Genomic DNA, 18,552 nt, shown 5'->3' with positions numbered 1-18,552 from the left:
GAAACCAGTCTGTGGTGGTGCTTTGAAGAGGAAAAGTCATCAGAGTAAGATTGCAGAAGTTAATTTCCTCATTCCTGTCTGTGTGGTAACTTGCTTTTAAAGCATATGTCCATAATGATGTAGTCTCATGATGTATTTGAAAAAGGCAGTAAGAGTTTAGCTTTCAAATATTTAGTGTAGTTAAATCGCCACAGGAAAAACTATGAATCCCTGAATCATCACTTTAAAAGTTAGGAACGGTTTTATTAATATTGTCTATGCAAATTGCTTTGTTGCCAAGAAGTTCTTTAGGAATGTGTAGGCACAGAGGCTGGGAATGGAAATGTTGGTTCAAGCAGTCATCCTTCTTTAGAAATGGTGCAAATCACATTCTTGGATAATGTGGTTATTCCTACTGAATTTGATCCTGCATCTACATGAACACAGGATGTATCAAGGGCCATAACATACACTTTTACAGAGCTATTATCATGGAATCACAGAGTCCAACCTTATGCTTTGTGTGTGTGTAATGTTAACTCCCCCTTCTCACACCAATTAAATAAATTTCTTAGAAAAACTACAGCTTAATCATGGTAAGAGAAAAAGTATTTTCACCTGTGGTTGAGTAAGCCTGATTGTTGTCTGATTCCAGTAGTCATTAGAGGAAAAACTAGCATCCACTTTTTTCTAGTCACAGTTATTATTCAATATGCTATTTTCTTTTTATTTAAAATATTCCTTTTTTTCCATTGCTTTGAGTTTAATTACATCCATCTATCTATTGATTATGGATTGGAAATGTGCACAAATATTAGGGCAAATTTAAATCCACTTATACTCCAAAGAAAGTTTCTGCTTTGTAAAGAGGGTCATTTGAACTAAATGCCAATGATACAGCTACAGCTGTGAGGCTGGAGGTCATAATAGATGAGGATTTAATTCTTTTAAATTAGACATTAAAGGATAATGAAAAGCTATGAGTCACTTTTCCTTAACTTTATTCCCAGTGGCTACATTTCTGACAATACTGGTGTGCAAACAGAGGCCTGCTAATGTGTGCACAGAAATGAACACAGACCTCAGGCTGAAATCACAATGAAAATTCAATTTTGCTGTTCAGGATTTATAAAAGATCTTTACCTATGGTTACAGCCTAGATAATTTTTTGCTCCTGAAGTTACAATAAAGGTATCAAGGTATATAGAATATAGAAAGGTATATATATAAAGGTATAAAGAAAAGCAAAATATACTAGTAAGTCACAATTTTCTGCCTAAATCCATATTGTTAATCTCTCTTTTTTTTTTTTTTTGAGAGAGGAAAAAAGAATCTATTCCCTACATATTAGAGTTTTACAGCAATTTTCTCGCTTGTAATATATGAATTATTAACAGAGATATCCTCAGTTTAATACAGAAATAGCTTAGGAAATCATTCCTTGGAATTAATCTTGGGGCAAGCTGCAAAACAAATGTTTCATGGCTTTTATACTGTAACATCCTGTACTTTAGAAGTAAAAGCAACTGATTTCCAGCTTAACTGTCAAATTAAAACTCTTCTGATTCTTATGAGCGGGGTGATTTATTATAGATCAGCAAATTGTATTCCTAATTTTTTATAGATCAGCAAATTGTATTCTTTCCCAAATATACTAAATGGCAGACAGGCCATTTTTACAAATGCCCATTTCCTTCAAAAGAAATCTAGTGAAGATTGCTATTGTGCAAAAATTTGCAGTTTCTAGAATAAAGAAAACATTCAGCTTAGAATATAGTGCACATTAGCTGTATAAAACAGTTCCTGAATGTACTGTCCTACATCCATAAGACCTACTTTTGCAAATAGAAGGACTCTTTGCCTTAAAGTATAACCATGAACTCTTGTCCTCCTTTTGAAACCACAGAAAGTCCTCTCCTGAGATAAACCATTAATGAATTGCATGTGTATTTTAAATGAAGAGAACTTTGTACTTCAATTTTTTTGGTGCTCTACACCAAAATTCTCAAGCAGGAAAAAGTGGCTTTGGTGTTACTGATGTCCAGATTCAAAGTATATCTAATACCACACTCTTGTATGTTCCCTGCCTTGGTTTACTTTTGGGAAAGTATCAAAAATTTGAATTTTGAATAGCAGGCATAAAAAAAAAATATGCGCCATTTTTAGCAGAGCGGCTTTGAATCTGAATTCTGAAATGCACAAAGAGAAAAAAAATCTAGACAGGGAAAATAATGGTGTACTTTAACCTACAGAAACCTTCTAATCCTTTTGAATCCACAGATGAACTGCTAGAAGGAGAAATGTGGGTTCTGTAACATGGAATCAGTGTGCTACATTAAAGACACGTTGCTCATAATTTATTGTTCTTAATCACAGAAGGAAACCTCCTAAGGGTTTTAACCTTCTGCAGTGATCTGTGCTTAGTAATTAATATCCTCCAGCTCAGAAGTTATCTAGAGCTGCCAATGCACTCGATGAATTTACTGTTTCTGCAGTTATAATGTGCACTCTGGAATGGCCTCCACAACCCTGGCTGTGTGTGGAATGCTCCTACAAATAACCCTGATGTTCAGTGTTCACACAGAGCTCTGGGACCTGTGCTCCCTGGGAAGTGACAGCTCACTAAAGGAACTGCCCTCAGAAAAGCTCCATCGATTGACAACAGCATTGGATGTGGGATAACACCACCATTTGTGACAAGAACCTCTAAAATACAACAGTGTGTGGAGAACATACTGGCAATCAATCATTTAAAACACTTAAAAGATAATCTGATGTACTTTTTATGTCCCCTATAGGTCACTTACTTTGAGAAGTCTGAGTGCTTATGAACTTCTTTATCAAGGTGTCAGTAGTTTGTGTGTAAAGGCTCAGAGCGTATTTGAGGGACTGTAGGTCTGGGCTCTTTTCCAGGAAATTCTTTTTCAGCCCACTCCCTCCAGCATGGAAGTATTGCTAAAATGAAAAGCAAATATGGTTGTTCATAGAGGAAAGTTATCTGAGAAAGCCCCCAGTTGCAGACGTACAATTTTAAGTAAAATTCTTAAATGAACTTTTAGAGATAAAAGCAGGCATGTGGAGCTGGATTTATGACTAAAGCATTTGAGATAACTATTATTATCTCTGCTACAGAGCTTCTCTACCAGGGTAAAAAAAATAAGTGTTGGGGGAAGAAAAAAAATACAAGATTTTAATTTTGGTCCTCCAGATCGGAAGTACTTCTCTGCCAAAACTGGATAAATATTTGCAGCATTCCTTTAGGTTGCACAGAGTGGAATCAGTTTAAATTCTTTATCTAAAAAAAACCCCAAACACCAAACTTTCAAATCAAGGCACATTTACAATCACAAGTAAAGAATATATTGCTTTTTGCCCCTAAGATGGGGCAGTTCTTCCCTCTGCAATCAGCTGCACCAGTGTAGAGGTCACTGCTGGCTGGGCAGCAAGGCCTAACGCGACAGCCCTGCTCCTTTTACTGTCCCACTTGTCCCTTGAGTGCTCCCCCCTTCTTTCATTAAAAAAAAAACCAAACAAACACATATATATAGAAAAATAGATATTAGCAGAAATATCTAAAAGAGAAAATGACTACTGATCTACTAGATTTGGAACAAAACATGTTTACCACCTTGATGCCATGCTGTAAACTATATATATATATAAAATATATGTAAACTGACTAGAAAAACATATTATAGTCCCTTTTCAGTCCCAAAGCTGACTTCAGACAGATTCTTCTCTTCTTCCTCCCTCAATGAAGAATTTTTCCTAAAATTTCAGGCGAGACAGTCATTGATGAATTAATGCACTTAAGCTCCAATGAAAAGATAAATGTGCTACATACACTCATTTTGTTCAAACACCTTGCAAAGCATTTTGCAATCTACGTTACAGCTCTAGGTCTCAAGATCAATAAAGCTCCCATTAATGGCTAATTAGTAAAAACAAACAATGTTTTTCAGGAACACACTGTGACTACTTGATGACATGGTCCACTCTGTACAGGGAGTGCTGGGGACTGTAAGCAGAATCTTCTGGCTGCTTTTCTGGTGTTGCCAGAGGAATATATGCAATATACACTCTCTACATACATATATATCCACTAAATGCTGTATCCTAAACTTATGTGGACAGTGCAGACCTACAGTCCCTTTGTATTTAGTGTACACATTTCACCTTCTGATTCTCAAGATTTTGCAGGAGATGAAACGTAAATGCACGTTTCATAACAGTTATTATTTACATTTCAGTGTTGAAGGCTGCTGGTCATTGTAGGGAAAAAATGTCTGTAGCAGCAAAACAGGATTTGAAATCATCAGGCTGCAAAGTTTTATATATTGCTCTATCACTATGGGGGCACTTAGTGTCAGCTTAAATGGTTCTGACTAAATCACCTCTATCTTCTCATCATTGCATACTTACATAAAATTTATGTCTTTCCTAGCAAATTATTTCATACTATATATTCCAAAGAAATCTCTCTTGTCTTAATTGCTTAAAAGTGTAGCCATGATTTCACTAAGGATTATAATCAATTTATAAGCAAGTGTTAAAAGCTGTTAATATTTCTTGCTATTGTGACAATTACTGTGATTTTTTTTAAGTTCTGTCTCCCAATAAAATGTTATCTGCAGTAGCAGCTGCAAATGGCTAAAAGCTCCATGAAAGCTAATATAATTAAAGAAACAAGGACACCTGACCCTTATCTTCTTGAGTTTTTTACATTGCTTTGCTTTTGCCCATAAATGGTAAATTTTGCAAGCAAAACCAGTAATGTGAACATATCATTACTGTATGGAACCAAATATAGAAAAATAATGAGTAAACAGGGGTTTACAGATTCAGCTGGATGGTTGATATCCTGCTCCTGAGAGATGGAAACCTCAAAATAGTTCACCTGCTCCTCGTGTTCCTGTCTGAGGGGTTTCAAGGTCTGTAGGTGACACAAAAGGTTTGAAGGGCTCAGTGTCAAATGAAAGGGGCAGATGTCAAGTATATGGAAATCAATGCAGGAGCCACTGCAGTCAGCCAAAACTTGACAAATGTCACACAAGCCCTTTTGGGTGTGGGTGTCACTCTGCAGAGAGCCTCTGGGTGCACAATGGAAACTAGGACAATATTATCAATATACATATTCTCTGGGCTGAGATAATGAGACAGCAGAGAGAATTCAGCTTGAGATAACTGAGGCCAGAAAGCCACTTTTCCTAACAGTAAATTGCAAATTAAGATTAAAAAAATTATATATATATAGCTACAGTTCTTTTTACATAATATAAAACCTCATGATACGCTATATATAAGATAAAAAAATTATTCCTTTATTTTATATTCTTTGAAGCCTTAATTACATCATCAACTATTAAATGATAATTGTTTCTCAGTGAATAAATGAAAAGAAAAATAAAAAAGTACTCCTCTCTGCAAAACCTTTCCTTATCATAATCATGTACTTAATTTCTGTACACATACCCTATGTCATTTTTACCATTCTTCTATTCTTATTTGGGCAGCTTTGTTTTTTTGCTTTTCAACGAATCATATTTACTTAGCATTACCAAAAACATTCTATATTTTGATCATTAAATTTATGAACTGCATTCCTAAATCAACAGAGTAGTCTTTTTTTCTTGAGGTAACTCACAAAGTTTGTCTTTGTTCACTTTCTACCAGTGTAAGCCCTATTTCTGCATGGTCAAGGTTATTTGCTTGGTATTTTGGAAAGCAAAGATTTTGCCATATCAGGTTCCAAGTACAGTAGGCAGTTATAATGCCATGTCATTGCCTTACCATTTGAAAAGAGGTTTCTCAGAAAGCATTATTTAGCTCAGTTATGGAGCATACAGAGATAAGAATATTGAGTTAATAAAGGTTTTCCCCTATTTAACTATTCCCTCCATTTCTGGACTTTTTCTTTGTAAAATACCTATCTCTGCCTCTTTAAATGCTGGAAACTCAGGCAAGGTGAGAGTTTAGATTTTTCACAACTTTTATGTGTTTAGAACAAAGGCCTTCAACGGAAAATAGATTCACATACTGAAGACTTCACATGGCTTAATTTGGGAGCATGCAGTACTTCAACATTTTGTTCCATTTATGTTTCCACAACATTAGTAATCCCCAACGACTATTTTTATTTCTGAAAGAAATGCCAATTCCACTGCAAATCAAAAAAATGCAATTGGGCAGCCCTCTCTGATGCTTTTTTCTTGTCTTTTGAGACTCTATTTTGTTGTACAAGACTTAATCCTAAGTATTTCCTTGTGTTTATATCTTCAACTTTATACTCAGTAGCTGTCTCTTCACAGCACACACAAAACCATGCTGTTATTCTAGTAACTGATTGCTTTTAAGTTACACCAAGTAATGATACAGGCCAATGTGAAAAACACCAATAAATACATTAAATGATATTCCTTAATGGCTTCTTTTGACTTCAGAAACCCAATCTGTGAAGACTGCATGAAAGTCTCCAGTTTTTTTTTTTTTAATCGAAAAACCTGTCAGTCATGTTCTTGGTCATTCCAGCACAGAACAGAAAAACACATAAAGCTGTACCTTTATAGTAACCAGTGCTACTTCCATTATTGCACATTGCCTCAGGGTCAGGCTTTTGGCTTCCTCTCGAATCACATGGTCCTGCAAAGCAAGTGAAGACTGCAATTGGTTTTGAAAGGAAACTATTGTGGCTTGGTCTTGGAAAAACAAATATACAAGAAAATCTGTCAAATGCCCTACAAGGACATATGATTAATAGGCATTAATTCAACTTCAGATTTCTTTTACAAAAAATTATAACAGAGCAATCATGTTGTTTCTTGAAAATATGGACTGCAGGGGAAAAGATCCCCTGTTTAATACTGAGTATCTGCATAGCTTTATTTATTTTCCTAGGATGTGTTATTTCTCTGTTCTAGGGAGTAGGGGAGAGGTTAAAATTGAAGTTCAAATAATTAGATGATACAGAAATTATTACTCTTATTAATAAACCTGAGAGTTTAACTAATCTTTGTTAATGCCACATGTTTTTTTTAAAAGAAGAGGCTCCTGTCAGAATATGTTAAAGAGTCATAAAGTGATGCACTCCTGTGAAATCTTTGTGTAATGTAAGCACCAGTGACTTACTTATGTAACATTTTAACTCGTCTAGCAAACCAAACAATTATTCATAGAAGCACGAGTTGTCACATATCTGCACAAATCTGAAGTCCTAATGGCAAAATTAATTGGCAAACAACTGACATCAGTATCAAACATCTCAGCTCTCCATCAAGTGGACTCCAGCGCTGTACTGCTGAAGAGTTTATTGCAGAGGTAAATACTATGTTTCAATGCACACCATAAACAGTGTACAGAAAGAAAATTAATAGCTTTCTCACCTTAGAGCTTTTTAGACCTGGTTCCAGAAGGTAACACAAAGATCTCATATTTTTTTTGGTGATGTTTAATACTTTTAAAGCCTAGTTGTGCAACATGGGAATGAGATCTTCTTGACCCATCTAGTGATCACTTACCACATTTATTCATTCACTTACCAGTCATTTATTCATAATTGGGTTTTGATGAAACTGTAAAACCATTATTCACCTTTGAGTAGTTACTGCCATATTCAACTTATTACAGTAAATAAGAATGAGGCCTGAGGTTTGACCTCACAATCACTAAGTATCCATCTATTTTTTTTCATTTGCTCAAGCCATTCACAGCTTCATCTGGCTCCATTACCTTGAGTTTTGACAGTTGTCCAAGATCTTTGGCTGCACTGAATATCATCTGGGGCCCCTGTAATCACATTGAAAATTAAGGAAACAGACTCACTACGACACATTTGCTTTTTATGTCAACATGATCTTATTGTCTGCCAGGGCATCAGCCAAAAGTGTTTTGCAAGGGGTTTTGCAAAAACAGTGTTTTGCAAAGCTAAATAAAAGTTTCAATTACACGTGAGACACATTTTCCCTCAGTTGATAAGGCCAAGTAGTTGAATTCCTCAGCACGATTCCCTCCAGGATCCTGCACTTGAAACAAATACTGCACATTCTGCTGATAGTGGTTTCGTGTCCTTCTTTCTGCTCTCTCATTTTGTGTTTAATATTTTAAGCTGAGGCTGTGATTGCTTTCACACAGAGTGTCAGTGAGATATTTGGGCATGACCACAGCTCTCGGGCATTATGCTAAAATAAACAATCATCCTGGGAAGTGAGCAGCCCCGAGGAACCTGCAGAAGCATGACTGCCTATAGTGAAATCTCAGTTGAACAACACTCAGAAGAAAGGTAGACTGTTAAGACAAAGCCTTTTTTTAAAAAAAAAAAGAAAGCAATATTTTACAATAGCCAACTCCTGGCATGACACCAAAGGCTGATACCTACATTTTTGTCTCAGACAAGCAGAATCTTACTGTAATTCCATGCTCACATCTTTTATCACAGTTACTCCAAATAATATAATTATTAGTGCAGTTACTTGGCAGTTCAGCAAGACATAGTTCTGAATAACAGGATTTCAGAGAAAAAGGTTCATCCAACTTATGTTGGACTAATTTTTCATCAGTCTTTCTGTACCAACAGGTTTCAGTTTCCAGAAATAACTTTGATTCTATATCCTTCAATTGAAGAAGATATAATATAAAACTGCAGTTTAAATCTTTATTATTTATTAGTAGTGAGAATGGTAAGATAAATATGAAAATTAAAAAATAAACCCTGCTTCTGAATACTTGTGCCTCTCACCCTCAGACAGAAAGAAATAATCAGGGCTAGAAAAGGAAAACATTTCTCATGGTATCCTACTTTTTATTGATTTTCTTTAATTGTGTGTTTAATAGTAAGCAGAAGTGCACCAAAATAAATGCAACGAGTTAATACACCTTTCTCCTGCCAATGGAGACACTTTATATTAAGTCTACCACTAGTAAAGCTCACCTCTGAGCCATGCTGTTCTATGAATGAAAGTGTAACAACTGATTCTGCATAAAGCTAATAAATGCTCCTAGAGCATGATGGAAAATGCCAATGTTTACCCAACGTAAATTCTACTTCTGTATTTGCAGATAAGATTTCCCCCCAGATGTTGGAAAAGCAAATTAAAGATCTCAGAAACATAAATTTGAAACAGTCATTCATTGAAAGAGAGGCTGTTCCTAATTATGCATAGTAAACAACATCATTATGGTAAATATGAAAAAATTCAGTGATTAGAGTCCTGGCTATGATTTTAAGATTAGCTCTAGTCTAGAATTTTTAATAGCTCAGGTCATTTCATTACTACCTTAGCACCATTTATACATGTCCTATTAGATTTTTTCCTGCCTCTCCAGCAATATTCTTTCACGTGTCTTTAATGTATGATATGATTTTATGATATGCCTTTAACTTATGGACACTGACTAATAGATTTTTAGCAGCTTAACTGATACCATAGGAGGCATATGGCAAAATTGCCCAAAGGCACACTATGACAACATCATGATTATCTCGTCATAAGATGGTCAATTTATATTAAATAAGATTGAAAACAAGAAGAATTAACAGTTATATTATCCTAGTCCCTGAAAAACACAAAAAAAGCAATTAAAAAAAGGCCCTTCAAGCCAGGCTCTTTTTTGTTGATCCTTAGACAGAATCAGGTTTTACTGGTCAGCTCAGTCACCACTCAGAGTTCATGCCAGGCCATGACCCACATGGGTCTTGTGTGTAGCAGCCCTACTTTTTGTATTTACAGTTTTGTTCCCTGTTCTTGTCAGGCTGTAAATGTAGTGCTGCCCCAAAAGGACCTCCCATCAAATCTGCTATTAAAATACCCTAAAACTTTAGAGCTATATTTCGCTTAAGCTTCCTAATGTTAATTAAGTGCTGCCTCAAGATGAGGAATGGCAGAGCAGGCAAACCTGGAGACTGGGATGGGGCATTCCTGCCTTTTTGGAACCTGCAAAAATGGAAGGGATTGAATTTCTGCTGCAACAGGGAAGGGCAAGGAATATACTTCATGTTACTGTGCACAATGAAGTCAAGAGGAATCAAACTTAAAAGCCCTTACACAAAAGCACACTACTAAGTCAGTGATGCAGCTTCTTTTACATGACTGCGTTCACAAAAACTGCTCTGAGTCAGGGCAGGCAGTAAGTGGCAGGAGCAAGGTCTTTCCCACCATCTACATACAATCCATGTGTTATTCCTTGTGGTCAAGGTACAGAACAGGACAGTGTCAGACCCCTTGGCAAACACCTGATCAATCACTTTATTACAATCCTCTAGAACACAGGAGAATTACTGCTGGAACACTCACGGTTTGGTCTGTCAGTGGTGGAAGCACAATTTGTTTTTCTATTTTGTTTAAGACCAACTTCCAGAGCTCTTTCAAAATCCGTTTCAGAACTGTCTTCTCACAGATTTTTGCCGAGATGCTTAAACTGGAATAAAACAAAACAAAACCAGTCATTGAGACTTGTATTAAGACCTCAGAGATTCTATATCAGTATACACTCAGATTAATGGCCATTAAGGCTTAACTTTTCTCTACCAATAAAAATTTCTCAGTAGCTTGGCTATTTTGCAATATTACCAGTAAATATTTTTGGTAAAAATTACTTGCAGATTACAAACTCATGTAAATCTCCACTATGTAATTTAATGCTTAGTATATAACTGATTTATATTTATCAGAAATGCAAAATGATGATGAGTTATAAAGTTTGATGGATGATAGAATTTAGCACTCCCACACCCTTAAATTAAAGATTTGGCATAAAATTTATGTCTTAAAAATAAAAAACAAATATCTCCCTTATTTTATATTTCTGCTGGGATCTAAAACTAGGTGCTGTCAGCTAATACAAATTCACAGCTACTGCTTGGAAGCATTTATTTCTATATACTGACATGTTTGTGCAATTATACTATCTATTACTAACAGTAAAATTACATTTTTGGAGCACCTTTTCCATCTTAACTCTGAAAATGTCTGGCTAGGGAAAATAGGCATGAGGAGCCAAAAGGGTATGTAATTTGTGTCTGTGTGACTGCAGATCTGAAGTGCAGGATCAGTGCCAGGCTGCTTGTTCAATCACTTCCAGTGAAAGGCCACTGGTGTTTCACAAGTACCCGTAACAACGTGACCAGGGACAGCAATGTGCTTACAGAGGTGTCTGTGCTGTACATGGGCTTGCAGAACCTGTCACTGCTGGAGGATGAGAAGATAAGTTACCCTCACTTTCAGAGGCCAGAGTAAGTTTGCAAGGTCCTTTTAAAAATGTAGGATTTTACCAAGTGAAAAAAAAAAAGCTGGTCTTTAGGTGGTGACTAGGTTTTTGGGGACAGAGAAGTGCATATTAATAAGGAGTGGGACACTGGATGCCAGCCTAAACAAATGCCTATTTCAGTATGGGAATTTTGTTCTTTTGTTCAGTACAATCTTTTTCATAACACAGCAAGTGGAGGAGAGACTGTACACCAGTTCCTTTGCAATGACTCAAAACATGACCAGACATAGAAAGGCAAGTATGTAGCTCATGTAAAAATTGCTTAGCAGAGGTAAACAGGTTAAGCATGGTATTCTGCACACATGTGAGTACTGCAAGTATTAAAAATGCTACAGAGTGTTTCTAGATATTAACAATCCTTCAGGGTAAAGCCAAGAATGCCTGACTGTAGCATCCAGTTCCTAATCTGCCACACTTACGTTTTGTCCAGGAAATCCATGAGAGGCCGAAGCACAATCTCAGCATCAATGGCTGCACTGTTCTTGTTGGCTGCTGCATTCCCATTGCCTCTCATTTGATTCAGCTCATTGCTCATTTGTCTTACACAATCTTCAATAACAAATTGGAAACTATACGATGAAAAATAAAAAAGAATAAGAAAAGAATTCAAAATTTATCGTTTTGCATCAGAGTCTTCACCAAGATTTAAAGCTTTTCTGCAGTGGTGCAAAGTTCACAAGTGAACATACTGTGGTTACTGAACATAACTTCTACTAAGAATCATAGCTCATGCGACTAATCCATGCGGTGTTCTGATCTTTTCCCCCTTTTCTATTCTGTGATGTTTTTCATAGCCTTGTAGAGGTGCCAAGTATTTATTTTCCAGAAGCACCATGTGTATCAGAATCTGTAGGTCAGAGTATGGTTGACTGCCAGCTAGGGATGATTTCTCAAGATTTGATTTTTGGTGTCAAAGAACAATAGGAACAGTTGACGATAAATAGTTTTTCTCTTGATGGTTAATAGGAACCAAGCTTCGATATTCTTCTTGAGGACAAATAGGAAACTTCTACTGATTTTGCCCCATTTGGCTCAGTTTGACTTCTTATGGGCATCACACAAAGTCAGTGCCATCAGAAGCTTTGTGTGCTTCTTTGCAACTAGACAGAGCTAAAGGATTTGGTCTGTTTAAAATATTCTTTTCAAAAACCCTACTGAAAAGTACTGAAACTTTTCCTCCTGGGAGGAAACTTTTCCACTTCAAAGTGACTGTGAACACATTCTTGGTCCTCAAGTTTGTAGTTCAGCTTTTCTGAAAACTATTCTCTTTCCTAACTGATCTGATTAAGTGTCTGACAGTCTTATAGTGCTATTGATGTGATAGTCTTTGGTCAATATATTATACAATGCAGAACAGCAGTAAATCAGAATCATCAGTTCAGAGGCAGAATGAGTCTCTGCACACATGGAAATTCGGTTTATGGATTAATTTATAATGAAGTGAAATGGTTTAGGATTAGTTTATGAACAGAAATGCCAAACAGAGGCCAAAAATATATCAGGGCTATTAAAGTGAAAAGATAAATGGCAAAGATTAACTCGAGAAAAGTGAAAGAGAATTTACTGTGAGAGAAAAGAAACATTATAGTTAGGCAGTAAGCTTTTCCAGTGACATGGCTAATCATAAAAAGAAATTGCAAACCTCCTTGTGAAAAAGCTGGAAAACTTGGAAACTTTTCCAAGTACTCTTGGAAGTATACTTACCTACACACATCAAAGCCCTAGATAAAATTACATGAGGCTGCTGGTGATGCTGCTCATGTACATCCTTGGGACCAGTCCCTCCAACAAGTGCCAAAATAATTCATTGCCTTTCTTGACATTAGCCATCTTTCTAACATTGTTAACCTCACAAATCCAAGAAGTAAACTGACCCATGAGGAATGTTCTAGCTATATGGAGCATATCCTAGATTGTGCTATTCTGGGTTCTCTTTTGCAGAAACCTAGTCAGCTCATTCAGAAAGAAGCCCTGGAAAGAAATAATATTCATGCACTGTCAGTGATCCGAGAACCAGGGCCTGGGAGCAAAAATAAAGTAAGACAATACAGCAAACTAAGCACACAGAAAAAAGCAAACACTGTCCACCCAGACAGTTCATCGGTGGATTAAATAAGTAACTACAGACTTTGCTTAATGAACACCACTACAGCACTAATCCCTCTCTCTTAGATTTCTTTCTAATTTGAAGCAAAAGTAACTTACTGCTTCTTATACCACAGGCACTCCTGGCACAGCACCATGCTCATTCAAGACTGCACTCTGACTAATGAAAGATTTTGAGAGTAAGGCTCAGTAGACAATTTTTGCAGAGCCACAGGCAAGCAAATGATGCAAGAAGGCCATTCATGATGACCACTTGAAGCAGGCTAAACACAGGCAGACACCCCTGATTGAAGCAGGCCACTTGGAAAAAGCTGTCAGTCTCAGGAAGTAACATAAACATGGGCAGAGAGAAAAGTTTAACACAGCATCAGGCAAGACCAAACCGGCGATTTTGCTTTCCAAAGAGCAGAACAAAAGTCATCATGTTACAGAGCCTCACCTCTGTAACACATTCATGCCCAGAGATGATGTTCAGTTTTCTTTACAGCGAGGTTAATGTTACTTGTTTCAGTCTAAACACATACACAGACACAAATGCACACACCACTTCACCAGGGCAGAAGCAAGCCATGCCTTAGGACAACCAAACAACCACCCAGACTTCATCAACGAGGTAGCTTTTTGAGCAGGAATATTTCTCTAAGGTTTGCAGTAAAATGGGTTTGTTACCTTGCAGCATATGTTACACTGAGTTCATCCAATACATTGCTAAGTTTCACCTGAAGTTCTTTTAGAACAACACTAGCTTCAGGATCCAACTGCAAAGAGATAAATAATGTTATATTTTACTTATACACTAGGTTTCTGTGTTTTCCATTACAGTTAATTAATTGGGAATTATGTGCAATGATACACTGCACTATGGAAAATCAAATGTGGAAACACCTGTTGCAACACAGAATTGCTTTAGTAGGCCTAAAAATCCAATTACCATCCAAAGAAAAATATGGAAAATATTTGATTATGATAGTGAAGAATTACATTGTTAGGAATCGAAACTGTGCCATTGAAAAATGACTTTCTATGGGATTGTGCAAATAGGGTTGTCAGTCACAAGGATAGAAGTACCATTATCGGGCAAGCAGTGTTCACAAAGCACAGCAAGGGAAGGATGCATAAGAAGTTAGTGCTTGTGTTCATAGGACTGCAGATGTTTTTATATTTTTGTTGTTTTTGTACGTGTCACCACTGTTGATATTTCTTTTTTTGTGATTTGCATTGAAGATGTTTCCATATTTCCACTAATGCAGTGTAAAAGTAGAACAGCCAGCACTGGAAAAGATGGCTTGAAGACTATCCATGCTTCTTCTACTGATATAGTATGCAGGAAGGGAACCTACCAAATTCCAGTACTGCTGTTTCTAAAAGCCTTTAAGGCATACATAATTCAAGCACAGAGCAACACATTCTGATGCACAGGGAGAACAGCTCTTGTACCTCTGATACAGGTTTACTGAACACAGGAAAAAAGAAAATGCAGGGGAGAAATATATTTTTTCACTTACAGAGATAAGGATCCATGCATAGATATTTAATCAAAAAGGTATCATGTTGATATTGATCAGCAGCTTGTTTATTTGCTATGCATTCTTTTTCAAATTAAAAACCCATATTTTTTTCATCTCCTTGATGAAAGGAGTATTTAGGAAAAATAGTGACAGCCCATTGGGAGATACGACTGATGATCATCAGGATCAGCAGCTGAATGTGAATCAGTAGCTCATGTTCCAGGTCTTTCAGTTATCTGCCCACAATGTTAAGGAATGATTTGCAATGATAACCCTCAATTTCTGGACTCTGTTCTGCAGTAAGGTCAGGTACAGATCTGACAATTTCAAAGGACCTGTGCATTTTGAATACATAATCAGCTCTGTCTCTATTTGCATATTCCTATCTTTCAACTGCATGAGTAGCATTTAGTGCTTATCCTTCATCTGGTGCTTCAGAGCGCTGTGGTGCAGCAGGTCAGTTCTCATAATCACACTTCAGAGACAAGGGGAAGCTATCACAGCACATTGGATAATTTACATGAGACTACACAGGAATTCTTTAGCAAAGTAAACTCTCAAAATAGATCCAATGATCTGCTGTGTTCTGTCTTAGACCATCCTTTCTCTCCTTCGAGATTATGTGTGGTCTAAAAACATAGAAAATCCAAGATGTTCACTACAATTTTTGACAAAACCTGGAATAGGTGACAAAGGGGGTTTATCACACATCCTTTAGAAGATACTCAGCACTCTTCTAATCTGACAAGCTCACTTTTTACTATTGTAAGTACTTACTGTGGCTACTTACAGATTTAGTTTTGAATTACTTTGCATTGAGAGTTCTGTTGCTTCTCTATATCTTAGTAGTTTTCCTGGCAGATATACTGTGACAGTTCATACACTTAAAGTGATTGTTTTCCTTCATATGAAAAGCAGGGATTAAAGAGCTAATTTTACTGCAATGTCTACATTAGTTAATAGAGTTTACTAACAAAGGCAAAGATTTTTCCAGGAAATGTATTTCACTGGGGAGTTATACTGCCTCCTTTGGTGGGATACATATAAAACACAAATTTAAGACCAGAATGTTAACATAACCAGAATATTTAAGACTAGAATATCAACATTTAACAAATATTGAACACATAAGCATTCACACTGAACATGGCACATGTCAAGGAAAGCACAAAATACCAGGCAGGCAGAAGACTCAAAATTTCTTAGCAGGTCATGCACAAGCTAGAGAATCACCTTGTTACTGGGCCTACGGAGGTCAATGGAGTTCTTTCTATCAGAGGTTGTTGTGATAACCAGAAAACACAATATATCTGCTAAATTCACCTAGAACTGGACTCAGTCTGGCCAAAATTGGATTAAATACTAATGCCAGATATAATGACACACTATAAAAGGGTGCATGCAAGTGTTAAATGTTTTAGAGGGCTTTGTGCTCACAAATTGCATGAACAAGTTTGTGTGTGCACAGCTGGAGGCATCTGGCAGGACATCCAGCCTTGTGTGGACACGTGCTCATGCTTCTTAATGCGGTGTCAGAGGGAGGAGTGGAGTATAAAGAGATATGCGGGCTGCCCACCAGGTGCTGGACACCTGGGGATGCTCTCATGGCTAAGAATATGTTAGCAAGAGTTTGAAATGTCACTGTTCCTTTTGTTTAACTGGAAAATAAGGTGATTTGAGCGTCTCACAAGAACTAAAATGTGCACTTTTCATTTATTTTAACCTGTGCCTTCTACGTGCTATTGGTTGTCCTCGGGCATCATCCAAATGTCCCAGAACCATGCCCTGCCTTTTTCTTTTTCTCCTATGGTATAGCTAAGGTGGGAGCATGAAAGTGAGACAGTAGGCAATGCTGATCAGCATCCAAGATGATGTCATACAGGGATGTACAGATATGAAAATGAAGTATCTCCAGTATTGGGGACTTTTCTTTTTCTCCTCAAGTCTCATCAGCTCCACTGAGTTTGATGAAGAAGGAATAAAAGCCAACAAACTTGCCTGAATTATTTTTCAGGAAAATAAAAGGAAAAAAAGCCCTAACTGAGCAGATTATTTTTGGGGAAAAAAAAAAAAAGATGAGTGTCATTAGTGTGCCATATCTGATTTAAGCATCAACAGAGAAAAGGTCGTTTATCCCTTAGCTCTTTGGATTTCATTTCCAGTTCACAGCATGTGTGGGCTAGTCTTAAAAACATTCATAGGTTGCTCAGGTATCAAAACAGTAATTTTTTAAGGAGCAAATTGAATGTGTAAATTGTACTTTTCTACCAATTCTAAATTTGCTTGTCTTTCTTAGAGTCATATTTCTGTTATTTACCACCTTCTTAAATAATTGAGTTAATTTTTACTCACAGCAGAATATACTCATAAATTTGTTGGCACATTTCACGATATCTGTTAATTATGGGTTATTAAACAGACAATTAGAACTTTGATTTTTTTCTGAGCGTTACACGAAAACAGAGAATATATTTGCTAAACAGTTGAAAAATAAGAAATATTTGAACATCGCTGTTTCCAAATGCTGCCTGTCTAGAACTGTGACTATTTTTACACATACAAGCCTTGGAAAAGAGTTAAGAATCTTTCAACATAACGTGTTAGATTGAGCCATTCCCTGCTGTAATTTCATGTGTGCTAGTAGGGACATAATCTTGTTAACTGCAAATTTGGTTGTGTTTCAGTAGGAAACCACAGAGATGCAAATTACTTTTGCATGCGTTAAGTGGAACCCCTCTAACCTGAATTCAACTATTTATCTGCAATTTCACAGGTTTAACTGCTTATAGTTTCCTAATGCAGCTAATTCTCTTCAGAAAATAGTTTTACATATTGTATGTGCATCTAGGAAGGATACAGGTATTTATCAGATCCATCACTTCAGTGATTCTTTTTGTCTTTGATGCACATCATCCTTCCTCCACCCCCACCCAGCTCTCCAGGGACAGTGAGATGTTTGGCTGCTGCTGCTCTAACTACACTTATGAACACTGGGGCCTCTGACTTTACAGATTTAAAGATGGACACTTCAGAACTACCCTGCTTAAGTCTGGCCCTCTGTCATCCCCTCAAAGTCTGTAAGGCCACATATGGATTCCTATAGGAATTCCTGAGCTTTACACATGAAGTGGGAACTGAACTTATCAAAGTGGAAATATGACTTATCTACAGTCATTATAATACTGTCCTACATAAAGCTTTACACCTTTTTTTTTTCTGATCCTAATTGCTGTAACTCATTTCTGCCATGTTCTGCCATCTGACGAAAAGCAACATAAACATTAATTTTTTTCCTTTCTCTTTTATCAGCTTCCAACATGTCAGACATGAAAAAAGTACTTAGTGTAAATGTATGCATTCCTTTTGGATGAAAAAAACAGGAGCTAAACCAAAATTTTATGACGATGAACCTGTTTTCATGTTTTTAGACTTGATTTAAAAAAACCAAAACAAACAGTGGGTTGAATCCCACTTTACTACTCTTTGTTATGGCAGACTGTTCTCATTGATATAATTTTTAAGTACCCTTTCTGCTTTCCTGCAGCAGAAAAGGATAGTTATAAAGAAACTCATATTGTTCAGACTATTTTATTTTAATGGTGGGGATGCTGAGAAACCAGTTTTTTCTCTATTTATAGAGCTCCCTGCCCTGCAATATGCAATAAGCCTACCCTGAACATAGGGACTGCTGCTTGATTGT

At 36.7% G+C, this 18,552-nt stretch overlaps 1 protein-coding gene across 6 annotated transcripts in view; it reads right to left on the bottom strand.

Annotated features, from left to right (window-relative positions):
- Positions 1–18,552, bottom strand: part of UNC13C (unc-13 homolog C) — a 144,074-nt gene that overhangs the window by 14,689 nt on the left and 110,833 nt on the right. For 4 of the 6 annotated variants that reach the window (XM_032700018.1, XM_032700021.1, XM_032700019.1 and 1 more), the window contains 6 exons: positions 14,014–14,102; positions 11,658–11,807; positions 10,266–10,389; positions 7,705–7,761; positions 6,538–6,618; positions 2,787–2,934 (listed from right to left, as the gene is read on the bottom strand). In XM_032700018.1, coding sequence (XP_032555909.1) covers positions 2,787–2,934; positions 6,538–6,618; positions 7,705–7,761; positions 10,266–10,389; positions 11,658–11,807; positions 14,014–14,102 — 649 coding nt within the window. Of the gene's footprint in view, positions 1–2,786; positions 2,935–6,537; positions 6,619–7,704; positions 7,762–10,265; positions 10,390–11,657; positions 11,808–14,013; positions 14,103–15,642; positions 15,754–18,552 lie in introns of those variants that run through there. The other 2 variants (XM_032700022.1, XM_032700023.1) reach the window with 1 other exon arrangement.

This window comes from Chiroxiphia lanceolata, chromosome 12, assembly GCF_009829145.1.
Source record: "Chiroxiphia lanceolata isolate bChiLan1 chromosome 12, bChiLan1.pri, whole genome shotgun sequence".
Taxonomy (NCBI): Eukaryota; Metazoa; Chordata; class Aves; order Passeriformes; family Pipridae; genus Chiroxiphia; species Chiroxiphia lanceolata.
Note: the sequence above shows the minus strand (reverse complement) of the source record. Positions and strands in the feature narration are given on the sequence as shown.